Source organism: Rutidosis leptorrhynchoides, chromosome 3 (genome assembly GCF_046630445.1).
Source record: "Rutidosis leptorrhynchoides isolate AG116_Rl617_1_P2 chromosome 3, CSIRO_AGI_Rlap_v1, whole genome shotgun sequence".
NCBI lineage: Eukaryota > Viridiplantae > Streptophyta > Magnoliopsida > Asterales > Asteraceae > Rutidosis > Rutidosis leptorrhynchoides.
In genome coordinates, this window is record NC_092335.1 from 42630278 (window position 1) to 42649547 (window position 19270).

Genomic DNA, 19270 nt, shown 5'->3' on the forward strand with positions numbered 1-19270 from the left:
GGTAGTCGATTCGAGTTTGAAGTCGTGAATTGTCGTGTTTAGATTTATAACCCACTTTGTATCTCCCAGCATCTTGCTAGTTTTTATTAATATAATTATTATTGCCTTTTGAAAAGAAAAAAAAAGTTTAAACTACTGCATGTGTATTTAGATAAGCAACATGCATATTTGCTTAATATGATATGTAACTTTGAAGATGATTTTTAAATATTTTTATATTGAACAAACCCGTGATTTTACTGGTCTTTTCACTAGTAACTATCTAATTTCCATGGTACTTTGCATTAAATTGTGTACAGTGGACCACAAATCATTTATATTGTTTTCTCGCAACTTACACTCTTGAAAATATATATATATATATATATATATATATATATATATATATATATATATATATATATATATATATATATGTAAAAGAGAGAGAGAGAGAATATATAATGAAGTTTTCGATTTAATATTTTATATAAAGCCATCAGACAAAAAAGTGGTTCTCCCAACTCTGATAAAGACACATCCGAAAACATCATAACTCCAAAAACTAACACACAAATTTGAACTTATAAAGCATCTCTTTTAAATACACACAAACAAATAGCTAAAACTCATAACTAATTATTATTAGTATCTGAAGCCAAAATGGTACTTAGATTCATTGGGTTCATGTACTCAGTTGCTCCAATCATAATCTGATCTACAATAAGTCTGTTTGCCTTCTCTGATGGATGAAATGCGTCCCAAAACGCGTAAACATCTCGGTTTGAGCATAAATTCGACATTGCTGTACAAAGTCCTAATCCATTGTATGGACCTTGTCCACAACATGCTATCTTTGAAGTAACAAATCCTACATATAAAACACAAACTAATGTTACTATATCACACAAACAAGTTTAACAAACTGTTGTTATCAGTTAAATAACTAACCAAAAGCTGCAGGATCTCTCATGAAGTCATTGTGCATTTTTCGTGTGTTTACACCAACAAACACATGTTGTCCTAATTGTTCGTTGAGACTAGTCAGCATATCGTCTAATTGTGGGTTGTACAAATCTGCAGCCTTTTGAAGCTCGGTTGCACATTCACCGTTTCGACTATGTTGGGCCAGTTCGGCTGGTACGCATCCTAATGGGCCCGTTCCCGTCACTAGCACTCTTCGGGCTCCTAAACCATGTAATCTCTGCATGCATCCAAAATTTATTTCGTTAAAAAAGACTTTTTTTTTTTGCGCAGGTTGTTTATTGGTTTTACAAATGTTGCCTTTGGTGATCCCTCCCTTAAATTTTCGTTAAAAATGTCCTTTAAGTGCCATCAAATGATTAACATCTAACACGTGATATCATTTTATGATGATTAATTTATCTTAGATGACATTACTTGATGGCATTTAACAGACATATTTAACAAAAATTGACGGAGGGATCACCACCGAGACATTTGTAAAATCAAGGACCACGGAAGCTAATAAAAAAAGACAGGGACGCAACATACGAATTGATGTATAAATGAGGGACCACTTGAGCAAAAAAATAATTAAAATATTGCAATATTTTGGAAATATAGAAATGCTAAATCATATTACATACCAATAAAATCTTCCTGTATTCGGAGATGATGAATGGAACATAGTCTTGCAGACTATATTGACGTGAGCGTGCAGATAACGGGACGAGGTAATAATTGTTAACAAAATCATTCCCACCAAGTGTAACGAGAACAAGTGCATCGTTTACAAGTTTCTTTGTTTGTTTGGGTCCTATAAGCGCACTAACTCGTCGTTGGTATTGTTTAAAGTTCTCAAGTTGCTGTGTTGCCCGAATTATGTTCACCTAAAAAAAAGAATTATATGAATAAACAAAAATCTGTTGAAAATAATACTAGTAATAAAATAAAATGATTTATTATAAAATTTACAAATTGGAATCCAGTGTCATTTAAAATTCCAATTCCAGCAGATGCAAAGTTGGCACCAATGAGAAGTTTTCGCCCGTTGAGCTGTGGGTTCAAGTATGGCATTGTGGGTTCAGACCCAATACGCTGACCTGCAGTTAAACTTGACTCAAGTTAACTATTTAAAAAACTGGTTAATATGATGAATTTAAATTAATTGTAATCAAAACTCAACTGATAAGATCAGGAATGTTGTAGCCATTTGAAAACCGTCCAGTGGCTCTATGACTCGGGTGATCAATACCATAAGGATATGCATCGGCTCGAGCAGTAGTAGCCAAAAAATTGTTGTTGCCACTATCGACTAATGAGTCACCAAACACGAAAAACGCACGAGGTGCAGCTTCGGTTAGAAAAACAAACTGTCCCAATACTAGGAATATGGCACAAAAAAACAAAGAGACAGCCATTAGTCTGTTAAATTAACACAACAGTGAATACAAAAGTGTTGTGTTATGTGTGGTTTATGAATAGAACAAATAATGGGGTTTTATAGAGTGGAAAGTTATGGTAAATAATGAAGAAAGTAAATTTTTTGTAGGGATAAACAAGGACCAACATTGTTAATGGTACTGAAAAGGTGGTTGAATTTTAATTAATTGGAGGTTGATTTATTGGCAGGGCCCAAAAGGTAAATTATGAAGTATTACTGAGCTATTAGTACTCTGTATATTGATGGTGCATTATAATTCACAAAGGCAATGTTGGTTTAAATTTGGGCTGCAAATACAGTTTTTACAGTGGGCATAACCTTAGTGACATTTGAACCTAAAAATCATCAGTCAGGTACTCAGATGTATGAACTTTGACTCAAATGAAAATATTAATATTTGTTACAAATTAAGAGAATAATATTTATATTTATACAAATTGATACTAAATTGCATAAACAGAGAAAATATAACAAAATCCGAAGAACGAACAAATTATTTAGATGAATTGAAGTTTATTGAAATAAAATTGGTGATTAATTTAGAGAATCTAAAGCCAAAATGGTGGATAGATTCATGGGATGCATATAATCAGTTGAGCCAGTCATCATTTGCTCGACGATAATCTGGTTTGCTCTTTCTGAAGGATGAAATGCGTCCCAAAATGCGTACAAATCTCTATTAGCACACAAGTTTGACATCGGAGTGCACAAACCGAGCCCATTGTATGGTCCTTGCCCACAACATGCTATCTTTGATGTCACAAATCCTGCACAATCCATACCATCTTGAGCTATGATACAAATAAATTATTTGAGTCAAAGGACCAGACTAACAAAATGATATTATTTACCAAAAGCTTGCGGATCAGTAATGAAATTCGAGTGCATTTTATTTGAGTTTACACTGATAAATACATGACTCCCAATTTTGCTATTGAGATCATTCAGCATTTGGTTCAGTTGTGGATTATACAACTCTGCAGCCCTTTGAAGCTCAGTTGCACATTCACCATTTCGGCTGTGCTGGGCTAGTTCAGCTGGCACACACCCCAGTGGGCCCGTTCCTGTGATAAGAACCCTTCGAGCTCCCAAACTGTACAGTTTCTGCATTTACGAGATAAAGAGTTTAAGGTTTACAGTCGAAAAGATATCACGAATGGTCTCCGTGGTTTATATATAGAACTGGTGGTCCTATAGTTTTTTTCGGTCAAGGATGGTCCATGTGATTTGCTTATTTTCATCAAGGATGGTCCCTATGGATAACACCACAGGGACCACGGTGATTCAAGATGAAAACTAAAGGGACCATCCATGACGAATAAAAATATACAGGATCACCGGTGATTTCTGATACAAACACAAGGACCATCCGTGGTACTTTGTCTTTATGGTCTTAGGAAGTTCAATTTATACACTCTTTATCCAAACGAAAAAGTTTATACTTTGCATACCATTAAGATCTTTTTGTATTCCGATATGATAAAAGGTACATAATTTTGGAGGGAATATTGTCTAGACCGCGCTGAGTATGGAATCAAGTAGTAGTTGTTGACAAAATCGTTGCCACCAACTGTCACGAGAACGAGTGCGTTTTTTATTAGTTTTTTGGTCTGACTCTCACCGATAAGTCTGCTTACTCGTTGTTGGTACTGCCTAAAGTATTCAAGTTGCAACGGCATCCGAATTATATTCAGCTGAAAAAATCATTTGGTCATTTCTGTTATAAATGTAGCTTCATGAAAGAAAATTAAATAAAAGTTGGAGAATTATACAAATTGGGCTCCGGTGTCATTAAGTATTCCAATCCCAGCAGAAGCAAAATTAGCACCAACAAGTAGCCTTTGGCCCGTTAGTCGCGGGCTCAAATACGGCAATGTGGGCTCGGCCCCCATGCGCTGACCTGGCATTACAGTTATAAAAATTAGTATATGAAAAAATAGAATGAATATCCATCTATAAAGGGGCATATTAGGAATTTACTTATAAGGTCGGGCATGTTGAGCCCATTTGAGAAACGACCCGTTGGTCTATGTGTGGGGTAATCAATCCCATAAGGAGGTGAGTCAGCCCGCGCAGAAGTAACCAAATAATTATTGTTTCCATTGTCGACTAACGAGTCTCCAAACACAAAAAATGCACGAGCATCAACACTAGTAAAAACTGTTGCTAGCACCAATACAGATAATACTAAGGTAAAAGAGTGACCATAAATTGTAGAGACAGCCATGGATTATTTTGTTACAGTTATTAACTGGTATAGTACACTGTATACTCAGCTCATAATGTTGTGAATAATAGGTGAGCAGTTTATTTACATATATATATATATATAGGTCTTGTTTGGAATTATTATTATAATGTTATAAAAGTTATGGTAACTTTAAACTTGATCCCTGCATAATGCAGGTAGCACAGTTGTAAAGAAGCACCATCAATGATCCAGCGTGTTTTGGAGTTAGGATTGGTGGACAGTTGCACTGAAGATTTAAATCATTTGTGTAATAACATAACAACAGTTATTAAAATTATATTGCAACTTTAAATAAACATACTGCGTAGTTATAGACTTATAGTTATAGCTACTAGTACTGTTTTAAAAACTTGGACGTGATAGATTTGTAACTGTTTTAAGCAAAATAATATAGTCAGATGGTGTGAAAGTAACAATAAAAACGGCATGAAAATAGTGGATCTTAAAGGCCCTTAATTAGAAAAAATTTAGTAGGAATTTATTTGACAGTGAGGTGTTAGATAAAGTTGCATGTGATGTGATGAAAATAAATAAGTAGAGGAGGATGAGAAGATAAATATTAAATGCATGTGTTTGTTGAGACCTATTTATTGAATTATAATGTTCTTTTATAAGTATAAAGTTGATGTATAGTTAACCAATGCTACAAACATCTCGTGAAATTAAGGGGTGGAGCTATTTCTTTTAGTTGAGGTCACAATTTGTAGTATTTGGACCACTTTTTCTCAACCAGAGCTCATGAGAGTTATCAAGTAGTCTCAATATTGAATATGGCTTTAGCAAATGTGGTTTTTGGGTTGGACTTGGTTAGGCTGGGCTGGGCTGGGCTGGGCTAGGCTCCATGGTCTAAATATAACTTTGGTTTATTTACGATCTATTTTGAGTGTACAAATCACTTGTCACCTAGAAGGCTAGATCCAAGTGAACAAAGGTAATCAACATATAATATAGTATATAACTGTATATTGAAATCTCTTGATTGTGTTACTATCACTACAACAAATTTATCAATTGTTCACGCATATTTTTACACACTTGTAAGAAAGTGTGAGTTTTTTGTCAAATTCCTCACACTTATAAATATGTATAAGTTTGTTACATTTATAAATGTTGAATGTTATTCAAATTTCACACTTAAAATTATAGGAAAAGTTTGTTCACACTTATTAGTGTATACAAACACAAATTTAATCACATTTAAAAATGTGAGTAAAATTTGTTACACCTCATTTCTTCACACAAGGGGGAGCGTGAACAAATCTAGTGCGACAAATTAGTGTGAACATTTTTCCCCACACTTTTATGTGTGAAACTATAATGATATTCTACACTTATAAATGTAATATATTTACACACATTTACAAGTGTGAGGAATTTAACAAAAAAGTACACACTTTATAAAAGAGTGTAAATTTATGCATGTTAGCAAATTTGTTGTAGTGTATTTGAAATGAAGTTTCTAAAATAAGTATAATATCTTCAAGTACATTAGTTATTATTTGGATATGTTTGTAACTATCCTTTTACAATACATACATCAATTTAATTAAGTTCTTGAAAAAACATCCAAAGAGTATGAACCTATAGATAGATTTACAAAGTGAACGTTATGACGGAAGGTGTCAAGGTGGAAGGATTTTTTTTTCTTCGAAACTGTAGGGGAATGTATGTTAACTGTTCTCAAGTATGAACCTATAGGTAGAAGTTATTCGGTTTACGTGTTACTATTACCTTCATTGTATAAGGGGTAATATATTGATTACTCGTAACCGTAGGGGAATGTATGTTAACTGTTCTCAAGTCTGGGGGTACATTTGTGATATTCGTTTTCCTATAGGATACTACACATTCCCTTCGAAATCAGGGTTTAACTGACAATAAATTAGGGTTTAACAGACGATTATTGGATTAATCATTCATCTTAACGTTTTCGAATTCCTTCCTAGTTCTTTGCTGTTCTTGATTCACCTAAGTTTTTTTGCCTCACCACTTTCCTTCAATCACTGTTTTTTTCATTCCATTGATCGGAATTGGATAAACAATTAATTAAAGGTATTTTGTCAACTGTTGTGACTTGCAATACATATGTTTACTACGGAGTATTTTATTATATGCATTATGTAAAGATAGTACTAGGATAATTCTATCTTATTTAATTTTTTATTTTTTTTAACGGCGATTTTTTGACATCAGTAGATCTTATTTAGTTAGTTTTGGTTCTAATTGGTTGCTTTCTAGGTTCGAGCTTCCTAGTCCCCGTTTCTTTTGTATTATCTATTTAGAGCGTTTTTCTTTGAAAAACGACCTCGTTTCTATATGAGTTTTAGTTATTTCGCAAAAAAAAAAAAAAAAAAAAAAAAAAAATTGTACTAGGATAAATGAGGGTGAAACTTTTTTAGCATTGATGATTAGAGGAGGTGTGATGCCTAATAATGTCACATAGAACACACTTATGTATGGTTACTGCTTACTCGGAAAAGTTGACCTTACTAGAAAGTTGTTTGACTCTTAATGTTCACACCTTCTGTTATCAGTTACAACATCTTTATTAATGGGTACTCTGAACACAAAAGATGGAACTCATTATGTATAAGTGGAACTTTGCATTGGCTTTGGACCGTCCCGCGCAAATTTAGGAGTCTGATATTGTCTTGAGCCGTTTCTAGGCGGTCCGCTGAAATTTCCCCTGTAGAAGAACTGATTAAAAAGACTTCATTATTTCACATGATGTATGTGGTCCTTTTGGTATCACAAAAAAGATATTTTATGGTGTCTGGTGGCTATATAACTATATCTGGGATTTGAATACTTTGACAGTTCACACGCAAGTGGTCATATGCTGGGAATCAGGTACATGCATATACATATTTTATATCTAGTGATACCATAAAAATGACTAATTCTATGGAGTTTTAACTTTTGGGTATATGTTTTAACATTTGGGGTATACTCTGCGTCGGCAAGCCTACCTTCTTTTCCAAATCAGCCTTGGTTGTATCCGCAGACGCCAGGGCAGCCTTGGCAAAATATTCAGGGACAGACGAATCTCGCAAGCCAATTTATGCAGGCGGCACCTCCTGACATGGTCCACCTATTTTCACAACCTGATTTTGTTCAAGATATGATGAGGCGTTTCTTCGCAGGGCTCAAAGGTGACCCTGTTAAACCACCTTTTGAGCTACCAACTACTTTTGATAAGTTTCCTCCGCATATAACTGCATATCCGTTTCCATCTGCGCCAAAGATACCTCATACGTTGGGTACTTACAATGGCTTAACTGATCCAGATGACTTCTTACAGCGTTTTGAAGGCGCAATGCGCACTCAAGGTTGGGTCGATCCGGTTGCGTGTCAGATATTTCCAATGACACTGCAGGGTATTGCTCGTGAATGGTTTAATAAACTGCCGACCGGTAGTATAGCCGGGTTTATAGATCTGCGGACGAAATTCTTCCTGCAATATCAGAATCAGAGGCCACGTAAACGCACTCATATCGAATGTCATGATATTGTGCAGAAATCCAAGGAATCTTTGGGTGAATTTCTCACAAGATATACTAATGAGTGTCTGCGCATACCAGATCTCAAGCCAGAGCAACAGATTTCCGGACTCATACATGGTATAAACTCAGAACGTCATCCAACACTGGTAAGGCGTCTGCGCCATACGGTCCCAACAACTTATGCGGAAGCGCTTAATGAATGCCATGACTATATGCGAAGTGGCGAAGATAATGATATTCCAACAGCTAGTTCACGCAACGAGAGGAAAGACGATGATGATCGTTCGCGTGATCAAAATCGTGGCAACAACTCTCGCGGAAGGTATCCTAGCGGTGGTCCTATCAAGAATGATAAAGGGAAATCAAGTGGCAATTATCGAAACAATAATCAGCGCGGCATCAATAATCAGAACTATGCGCTGCTTAAAAGTTTGTCTAAAACGCCAAAAGAAATTTTGGCAACCGAACCAGTGTGCGCAACCTTTGCGGTTCCAACTCCGCTTACATAATTCGGTAAGCGGGATAAAACAAAGTATTGCGAATTCCAAGACGATTACGGGCATGACACTAATCGATGCAAAAACTTGATGGAACTAGTGCTCGAGGCACTACGCGCAGGTAAATTGGATCACCTAAAACCACCTAAGAAGGACAAGGGAAAATCCGCAGAAGAAGGGTCGAAGGCTAAAACTTTCGCATGGCAAAAAGTTGATAAAACAAAAAACGCCGACTTAACCATTAATATGGTCGACGCAGAGAAAGTTAGCCAGCGGAGAAAGTACAATGATCACCATGACTGGGAACTTCTCCCAATCACGTTTCCTCCTGTAATGTCAATCGACACAGTTAACGAGCCCATTATCATCAAGTGTCGCATCCCTACTTGCGGAGTACAAGTTAAACGCATGCATATTGACACCGGGAGTGGCGTGGACATTATGTACGAGCATTGCTATCTTTTCCTCCCTGCAGAAGTTAAAACGCAGCTACGCCAGTCTGATATTACGTTATCTGGGTTCTCCGGGGAAAGCTCATGGCCGCTAGGCCGGATAGAGCTAATAATAGAACTCGCGGATGACAAGAATCCGGAATTGGTTAGACACGAGTTAGTTGACTTTTACGTGGTTCATTCAACTTCACGGTACAACGCGTTGCTCGGGAGAAATTTCATACGACGTTTTAACATTATACCGTCGGTGGTGCATGGTTTAATAAAGTTTCCTACGAAGGGAGGGGTTGCCACAATTGCTTCACATCAAACAACCGAGTTGTGTGGTTCAGTTGTGCCTGTAAACATTCCCAGCGTAGGAGAACAACTCGCAAGCAGTACGGCCATAGCAAACCGTTTACATCCAGATAAGCGGATTAAAATCGGCGCAGGCTTGTCAGCCGAAACAAAGGCCAAATTGCACGGAATATTGACAGCTAACGCAGATGTTTTTGCGTGGCGTGAATCAGACATGACCGGGGTACCGCGAGACATTGCGGAACATAAATTGAATGTTAACCCATCACTCACGCCTGTTAGACAAAAGAAGCGGCATATGGCTCTTGAGCGCAGTGATTGGCTATGCGCAGAAGTAGATAATCTTGTTAAAGCAAACATCCTGTGGGAGGTGCGGTATCAGACGTGGGTTGCTAATCCTGTGTTAGTCAAAAAGGCTGATGGTAATTGGCGGATGTGTGTTGATTTTAAAGACATTAATAAAGCGTGTCCTAAGGACAACTACCCTCTCCCGGAAATAGATTGGAAGGTGGAATCACTGTCAGGGTTCCGGTACAAGTGTTTTCTAGACGCGTACAAGGGTTATCACCAAATCTTAATGGCTGCGGAAGATGAGGACAAGACTACTTTCCATATGCCGCAAGGTATTTACTGTTATACGAAGATGCCCTTCGGATTAAAAAACGCAGGTGCAACCTATCAGCGCGTAATTGATGCGGCGTTCAAACACCAAATTGGTAGGAATCTTGAAGCGTACGTTGACGACCTGGTAATTAAGAGCAACACTGAAGAAGAAATGCTCGCGGACATCCTAGAAACATTTGCGTCTCTACCCAGGATAAACATGAAGCTTAACCCGCTCAAATGTAGTTTTGGGGAAGAGGAAGACAAGTTTCTAGGTCATGTGGTGACAGCGCGGGGAATCAAGGCAAATCCCAAAAAGATTGAAGCCATTGATAGTTTACCATCTCCGAAGACAAAGAAATACGTGCAGAGTCTAACCGGGAAGCTTGCGGCGATCACGCGGTTTTTGTCGAAGGCCGCAGAGCGACAATTGCCATTCTTCAATACTTTGAAGAATTGTTTAAAGAAAAAAGACTTCGTGTGGACTCAGGAAGTAGAATCAGCCTTTCAGGAGATGAAGAAGGTGCTCGCTGAATTACCAACACTCACCGCGCCAGTATCAGGAGAAACGCTTACGCTGTATCTTGCGGCATCGAAAGAGGCTATCAGCTCGGTTCTTATAGCAGATCGCGGAAAGGTAACCCACTTTTATTTACATGCATTATTTATTTCGCAGAAATATAACGTTGAGGTTTTCTCAGACGCAAATGCCGGTCTACTTCGTAAGCAAGATGCTGACATCAAGCGAAGTAAACTATTCACCAATAGAAAAGCTAGTATATGCGATAGTCCACACGGCGCGGCGTTTGCGCCGGTACTTTCAAGCACATCTAATCGTGGTTCTAACTGATCAACCGATCAAACAGGTTGGTACATGCCTAATTTGCGGCAATGTACGGGGTTACCGCATTGACTAACGCAATCATTTTTCTTTCAGGTGTTATACAAGCCTGAGATTTCTGGCCGAATGGCTAAATGGGCAGTTAAGTTAGGAGAACATGAAATAAATTTTTCTTCGCGCAGCGCGGTTAAGGGTCAAATACTTGCGGATTACCTAGCAGAGTTACCTGCGGATGTCGAGGCATCAGCAGAACATCAAGATACGCCTGCACCAACTTTGTCACCATGGGAGTTATACACCGATGGTGCCTGCAGCGCAGCTGGCGCGGGTGTAATTTTAACTGGTCCATATGGCGAAGAGCATACATATTCGCTACGGTTTAATTTTGCTGTTACGAACAACGAAGCAGAATATGAGGCTCTGTTAGCGGGTATGCGTATTGCGCATAAATTGAATGTTAAAATTCTGCACGCTTATGTGGATTCAAAGCTGGTATGTAGTCAAGTCAGCGGGGACTTTGAAGCACACGACATTGCCATGCAGCAATATTTATCGCTTGTTCATAACCTCGCTGACCAGTTTGAAGCTTTTCAAATCTCCCACGTAATGCGGGGGCAAAATAAGAAAGCGGATGCGCTTAGTAAAATGGACGCTTTGGCTTTTGATCATCTGGGGAATAAAGTTCTTATAGAAGAACTGCATGCAAAATCCATCGTTATGATGCCTTTGGTAGCACCTGTCAAGGAATCCAGCTCAACATGGATGACACCCATTATTGCTTTCCTGCGGGACGACACATCACCTGCGGACTCCGTTGATGCGAAGAAGTTCCGCACCAAGGCACCACTATATGCCCTTGAGGGTGACGTCCTATATCGGAAAAATTATTTAGGGTCGCACTTAAGGTGTATTGGCCCGAAAGAGGCAGAGGTTATACGCGAGGTGCATGAAGGTGCGTGCGCTCTTCATTCGGGGCACAGGTCTATTGTGTAAAAAATTATGCGGCTAGGTTATTATTGGCCCACTATATACGCAGGTACCGCGCGAATAGTTAAGCAATGCGAATCTTGCCAAATACATGCACCCATCAGCAGGGCACCTGTGCATCCTATGATACCGGTCTCCTCACCATGGCCATTCTGCAAATGGGCAATTGACATAGTCGGACCATTTCCAAAAGGCCGAGGTAATATTCTCATTTATTTCATACCGTATGCTATTTACGTCAGTATCTTACGCATACTCTGCACACGCAGAAAACATCAAATTCTTGATTGTTGCAATCGACTATTTCACGAAATGGGTTGAAGCATGACCGCTGGCGAGAATATCAGGAAAAAGGGTGCGTAATTTTGTATGGGAAGACATAGTTTGTCGATTCGGTATACCAAACGAAATTGTTAGTGATAATGGTACGCAATTTGCGGGAGATCCTTTCCACAGCTGGTGCGCGGAGCTTAATATTAAGCAAACTTTTACATCCGTTGCGCATCCGCAGGCGAACGGCCAGTGCAAAGTCACCAACCGGGACATAGTGGCTGGAATCAAAGCTAGGTTGGGCCATGGTAGAGTTGGTTGGGTGGACGAACTGCCAAAGATTTTGTGAGCACATAGAACAACGCCCAAAGCAAGCACTGGTGAGACTCTGTTCAGTTTGGTCTATGGATCAGAAGCTGTTGTGCCCGCAGAAGTTGAGGTACCAACGTTCTGCATATAGAATTTTGACGAACAAAATAACTCAGAAGCTTTGCGGGAAAATCTTAATCTGCTTGAAGAACGCAGACTCTCTGCGGCGGTAAACGAAGCCAATAACAAGCAGAAAATTGCAAAGTACTACAATCAGTGTGTGCGTTCGAGCTCTTATAAGTGCGGGGATTTACTTTGGCGTCAGAATGACGCAAGTCATGCGGAGGATACTGGAAAATTGGGCCCCCGCTGGGAAGGTCCGTATAGGGTAGCAAAAGCAAGCAACACCAGGGCATACCATCTCGAGACATTAGATGAAAAACCTGTGAAACGCACTTGGCACGCGACATTGTTGAAAAAATGTTATATGTAGCTGGATGGACCTGATCACTCCAATTTATTTTAGCGCATTATTTTTTCTATGTATTTTCCGTCCGTTTGGATGTGTCGCGGTTGTAATCATTATTAATGCTAATTGAATATTTACTCGCGCATACTTTTATTGTTTTTCTTTTGTATGCGGTTCCTGCCTACTTAAGGGGTGTCCTCTAGCCCCCGTGCGGCAGAAGCCTGTTTGGTTACAAGGCTAGACATTAACGGCAGGCGAAGGGAATTGGTTTTCCCCTAGCCAAGCGCCACGCAGACTAGATGACTGCCAAGTCGACTTAAAAATACAAGCATTGGTTTGCTTGTGCGTAATTACTCTCGCATTGATTTACGTGAGGAACTCTTAAGCATAAAAGCATTGGTTTGTTTTTAGTTGCGTTGCTTACCATACAGCTAAAGTGCACCCCGAGTACATGACAAAGTAATAACGCAGTAGCTTTTGAGTCTAAGTTGTTCAAGGTAAAATCGCTAAAGTATTGGTTTATTTTACGCAGTACCTGAGCATACGCATGAGTTTTGGTTAACTATACGCATGGGCATGCGGTTAATTCTTTGTTTTGGTTCGTGATATATAAACAAATTAATACACTACGCATGCATAACACGATAATATATACATAAAGTTATTACAAATGATAATTGTTTCAAACGCCTGCCCATCACGGGATTTAAGGCCCAAAAATTGTATTTACAATTGCCTGCCTAAGCATAGGACTTACGGCGCAAACTATTACAACAACCTAGTAATCCTCCTTGAGGAACCCATCAATCGACATGTTAGGGTCCTCCGCAAACGCATTAATTAGGGGGATTGGGATGGCAGTGATGGCTTCTTCCGCTTCCATGAGCACCACAGCCGTACCCTCCTTCAATTTTTTCTGCACGACGTCGGGGTACGGCGGTGTGAGCCCGCAGGCTTGGATCACCTCTAGCACCGCCTTGTTGATTTCGTGGTCTTTCACCGCGTCAACATAGGCGTTGAACTTGTCGGACACGGGTCCGGAATCCATCACCTTCTGCACAATGGTAGGAAGAGCGGTGCGAAGCTTTGTCAAATCCGCCTCCGCTATCTCGCGGCCTGTCACCACGTCATCCTTCTCCCTAGTAACCTTTTCCAGCTCCACCAGTAGACGCTCAGTCTCCCCCTTGGACTGGTCAACCGCCCCAACCAGCTCGCGGTTTTTCTTTCTCTCTTCAATCAATGCGGTTTTGGTTTCCGCCGCAGTTAACTCTACCGCCTTGCGCGCTTCTTTCGCGGCGTCCCTGTCTTTCTTAACCTGCTCAACTCCCGCTTGCAGCAGCCCTAATTCTGTTTCTTTCCGCACGGCCACTTGATACAAGTTAGTGGAACGGCGGGCTTGATCCGCAACCATGCCAAAAAAGACGAGGCCGTTTTGGATGAAGGCGTTGAGCGCCTGATTAAAGGGCAGTGCGGCTAGTTGGTTGCGGAACTCAGCCGGGAAGATTTGTTGGAGGAAGGCGGATTGCTCTGCGGCGTTTTCCGCCGATGACTGGGTGAGCTGCGCCAGGTTCGTTAATCGGAAGCTACCGTGTGGCGGGGTTGGTGTAGACTCGGAGTCCAGGTGTATCGTCTTGTCCTTTGACTCGGCGGTAGCTTCAAGGTCCGGATTGACCCGTGGTGGGGTGTGATGCGTCTCTTCAGCATGCTCTGCGTATTAATAAATGGTTAAATAAATGCAAACTTAAGTATGCGGTATGCGCGAAAGCAGAACTCTTACCAGAAGATGGGGGAGGTAGATCCGCAGAACGGGGTTCGATGGGAACGAAGTTGTCGTTCCGCTTGTCCTCCCTCTGTTTGGAAGTGAGTTTCTTCTTCTTCTGTTGGGGTTGGGAGGCTTCGGCGGCCTTGCGCTTGTTATCGGAGGTGGCAGGTGCATTCTCGCCAGTTTTCTCCTGCTCTAACTGCTGGTTCACATTCTGCTTGCGGAAGGCGATGCCCGCAGTCAGTACTTTCTTCATCTTCATCTCTGCAAACATGCACGCATGTGTTAGCACATATAAATAGCAAACTGTTATGTTAGTACGTGATTATACTATTCCTACCCTTTCCATCCGGTCCGACTATGGCTGGACGCACATCTTCCCATGGCCAGTGTGCGGAGATCTTCCCTAACCGCAACATTACGTTCCCGTATGACCGGTGCACCAGCTGTGCGTTAGCGCACTCCGCCAATAGCTTTGTTTCCTCGTCATCAAGGACCAGGGTTTTGTTCACATCCTTCTCCACCTTCTCGCACCATATAAGCGTTTGCGGAAAATTGGTACCAACTACAGTTTGGTCAATGTAAAAGAAAGTTTCTTTCCAGTTACCCGCATTCGACTTTGGGGTTTTTGTGAAATTTTGTCGGCCGAAGAAGGTGAACCAGGATTTGTGGTGATTGGCTAAGCGGTATAGATGACAGAAAACTTTAACCAGCGGTACCTTGTTGAGTGCGACGCACCACATCTCAAACAGTACTATTTTACCTATGGCATAAGGGTGTAGTTGCCCCAATCCCACTCTGAAGTGGTCTAGTACGCCTAGGAAGAAGTCGGAGGGGGGAACCCTAAAGTTGCCGTGCTTGAACGCATGTTCGTAGATGGCCACCTTCTTCTCCGGTGGCTCTTGAGCACGCTGATTAGACAGGGGTGGCACCGGATTGTACTTTGCTAACGGTGGGTATTGTTTGACTAAGTAATCAATGTGTTTCTACTCTATAATCGATCTAACACTATCTACATAGGTCTCGTTAGCCTTAGTCATTTTCTATAGAGTGGTTGGAGAATTACTAACCTTTAGACGGTGGCCGGAGTATTTAGGATTTGATCGGAATTGAATATAGCAGCGTATTGGGGAAGATTGGAGCAGAAAAATGGAAATGTGTGTGAATTGTGGCTATTTATAGTGACGATTTGGAGTCATGGGGTGGAATGGGTTGATCGTGGCTGTACACGTGTTACGCGATCAACGGGTGGCATTTTAAGTGCGCGCGTGGATGTCAGTTGGGTATGGTTACCTATGAGCGCGTGGCTGACACGCGCCTGCCAACTGCCGCTTTACGTCTTGTTGTCGAATGGTCTTCTGCGACAGTGACAGGCATTAAATGACCTCGAAATGCACGTGGAACATTGAATGCTAGCCGTTTTCTTGTTTTTTCGCTTAATAGTTTGATATCATATGTCTTGCGCCATATAACATCAAACTGGGGGGACATAATGATACCGCAACCCGCATGTGCACCCCATATGTATTCGGGCACCCGCTAGGGTGCGTATGCGTGTGCTCATGTGCGTTATGCGGTATGCGGATTCGTATCTAATGCCTTTGTTCCCGGTACAGCAATTACTTGGCTATCAAGTAAATATCTTTTCCATAATTACATCCGTGATTCGGGGGAGTTTGTTATGGAAAGGATTGCCTTTATCTCGGATGGTTCTAGAATTAGGGTTTGCCTATATATACAAACCCTAACTATCATTCTAGACATGATCACCTTACGTAACAACATCATCTAGCATCTTCTCAAGGTTAACAGGTTAGTTTCTTGATTAACTAGCACCTACGACCTTATTTGGGGCCTTCTAATCGACGATCGTCATTAAAAGGTGGACTTAATCACTTGGCCACCCCGCCGACATCATCATGTCGGCCAGGGTTATTCACGGTAGCCGGACCGGAGAGCCTTGTTCTAAGATCCTTAAACCCTACCTTTCTAACGTGTTGAGCAGGCATATTAAACCCCGTGGTAAAATATGCATGATCACTGTTTTTATGTTGGCAAGGACGAAGCTTAATGAGGGTAGGGATGGGCTTTGGCCACTCCAACAAAAATGAAATTTGTAGTACTTTGAGTTACGAGCGTTGGGATTTTGAATCAACTAAATCGGAGTCTGTATGAGGAAGATATGATAAAAACGGTGACAGCTCGCAAATTCGGCGATTATTTGCCATTTTGGTCATATCTCTCTCATACGGACTACTATTTAGTTGATTCATAAGTTAAAATGTTCTTAACTCAAAGTGATTTTATATTCACATTCATATTTTTTTTTATAAGAAGTTAATTAAATATAATACTGATCTTGGCCCCCAATGAATAAGTTCAACTTCGTATTATGTAATATAGTGATCCGGCCAAGCTCCATCATTGTATGTCGGTTTACTTCTCTAGTTATATAGGCCCATAATAAGATATGAAGGACAATAGGGAGTCAGTAAAAAATTAAAAAGCTGAGCAATATATGCGTATTACGATGGTACTACATTGTCAAAAATAAAAATATCAATGCCTCTTTCAGTTAGAGCACCAGAAGTCATTCTAATTTTCCGAAGTCTCCTAATTCGACGGCGGGCTCTGACCGTCGTCAACTCCGTGTCAACGTTGCTCCAACGTCGGGCTCCGGCGTCGGGGTTCAGTGTCGAGCCAAGGACTTTGGATCTCATTGTTTCAATGGCTAAATTTTTTTTAAAAACTATCCGTTGAATTAGACATTTAACTATTTATCAACTTTTACCTTCAAAACCGACACTGAATTAGACATTGAGTTTCAGTGTCACGATTCTCGTGCAATTATAGTGTAAGATATTATTTTTGTTATAGATGATAATAAATTAATCTTCTGACGAACATTTACATTACCTGGAAACTAGGATCGTTTTTAAAATGATTTGGAATGTTCTATAGGTTTTGATGCGGTTGGACAACCATCACATTTGAGATACTATAGGACTATAGGTATAGTTTTATGTCCTTACTTCGAGTTTAAAACGCCTAACATGGTAATTTTAATTGGAGATCAGATTTATGTGCATCCAACGGCTTATATGAGGGTCACATCCGCTATATATCACGACTCCTCGTCGTGCAATTATAGTGTAGGAACAATAATTTGTAGTTCCTGGTATCATAAAGATTGTTCATGTTATTTTCAATTGAATGTAGTTTTAACTTCTTTTTTGTACTGTCAAAGGAACTTTCAAAAACCACATTCTAAAATATCATTTTACATTTTATCTTTTGCATATAAGATAAGTGTAGTTCTATATTTAGTTGAAAAAATGTTCAAGTAATATAAAACAACATAGAGTAATATTTTAAGTAATTTAATATTGTAAGAGGATAATATGAGTAAACTTGTAACTTGATTATAAAAAGCTAAATGACCTTTTTGAAAAGCTATTCCATTGAGCTTTTCTTTAGAAACTTCTAAAAATAAAAATACTAAAACCTTTAAGTCGTTATATCTGTATGGGAATCTTATTTTACACGTGTTATACAATAGAAAAGTTATCAACTACGTAAGGAATATGAAATATTTCTATTTACAAGTGCTATCTAAAAACACTTACTATCCCAATATCAAAAATTGAATTTTTTTAACTGATACATCAAGTTCATATCATAACAACATAATCAACATATACTGGACCTCACAAATTCAAATAAATATACACAAACACACCATCTTATTCAAGACAAGAATGCTCAAGACTTTTATCAAGCCTATACGATGGCTATGATACCTTTTTGAGAACACTCTAGACAACTATCACAAAACGGATGATAGGTAGGTGTCTAACCAACCTTCTTAACTACATAGAAAACATACGAAACAATATCAATATCGAACAGTATATTGTAGTAATAATTGATACCGAGGCTATTATGATTTAAAGAATGCAATTTGTCTCTTACTATCATGTTGATGTGTCGCTATCTATATCCATCAATGAAAGTATTCCCTACCCACACATTTAAAGGTGAAAGTTGGGAAGAGTCCAAACTATTATAAGATTTTCTTATAGGAAATAGATTTTATTAAATATGTATTTATACATTCATTGAGATGTAAAGATATAACTTATAAAATAAAAAAGTTTTATAAAAAATCTTTAGTAAGTTAAATTGTGAAATGAAGACTATTCAAAATCTTAACGTTTTATAAATGGGCAGATAAAGTCATAAAATGATACAAGCAACTTAAAGAGGTACGCTTAAAAAGAGACAGATAAAAATGTCCTTGAAATAAATTTGATCTTGTATAAGCCCCCAATGTAGTGGTCAAACTTGTAAGGTAGCTCTGCAAATTAAGCCTCATTTCTGGGCCCATTTCTCTCTGTGGTAAGTGGGCACCACCCACATGAAAAAAGTGGACTGTGCCAAATGCAAGATAAATATTTGTACAAATTTGTCACACTTTTTATCTATATCATAATGGTAAATTAAATTATGACTAGTGAAATTCTAGTTCTACACGTGATTAACTTTGTCACAATTTAATTCTATTCTTTCACATTATCGTTTATTGTCCGTTTTAAGATAGGCAATTGCCTGAAACCCAAAAATTTAGAAGGGCTCAAATTTTG

At 39.3% G+C, this 19270-nt stretch overlaps 2 protein-coding genes across 2 annotated transcripts; both read right to left on the reverse strand.

Annotated features, from left to right (window-relative positions):
• Positions 1-482: 482 nt before the first annotated feature.
• On the reverse strand, positions 483-2374 carry LOC139896012 (GDSL esterase/lipase At5g33370-like). Its single transcript, XM_071878591.1, has 5 exons — positions 2129-2374; positions 1918-2045; positions 1590-1832; positions 931-1183; positions 483-850 (listed from the first exon to the last, which is right to left on the reverse strand). The coding sequence occupies exons 1-5, from the start codon at positions 2361-2363 to the stop codon at positions 615-617; spliced, it is 1095 nt and encodes a 364-aa protein (XP_071734692.1). The 5' UTR covers positions 2364-2374; the 3' UTR covers positions 483-614.
• Positions 2375-2768: 394 nt separating this feature from the next.
• LOC139896013 (GDSL esterase/lipase At5g33370-like) lies at positions 2769-4646 on the reverse strand. The gene is made up of 5 exons (XM_071878592.1): positions 4367-4646; positions 4159-4286; positions 3838-4080; positions 3238-3490; positions 2769-3153 (listed from the first exon to the last, which is right to left on the reverse strand). The coding sequence occupies exons 1-5, from the start codon at positions 4611-4613 to the stop codon at positions 2921-2923; spliced, it is 1104 nt and encodes a 367-aa protein (XP_071734693.1). The 5' UTR covers positions 4614-4646; the 3' UTR covers positions 2769-2920.
• Between the last annotated feature and the right edge of the window lie 14624 nt (positions 4647-19270).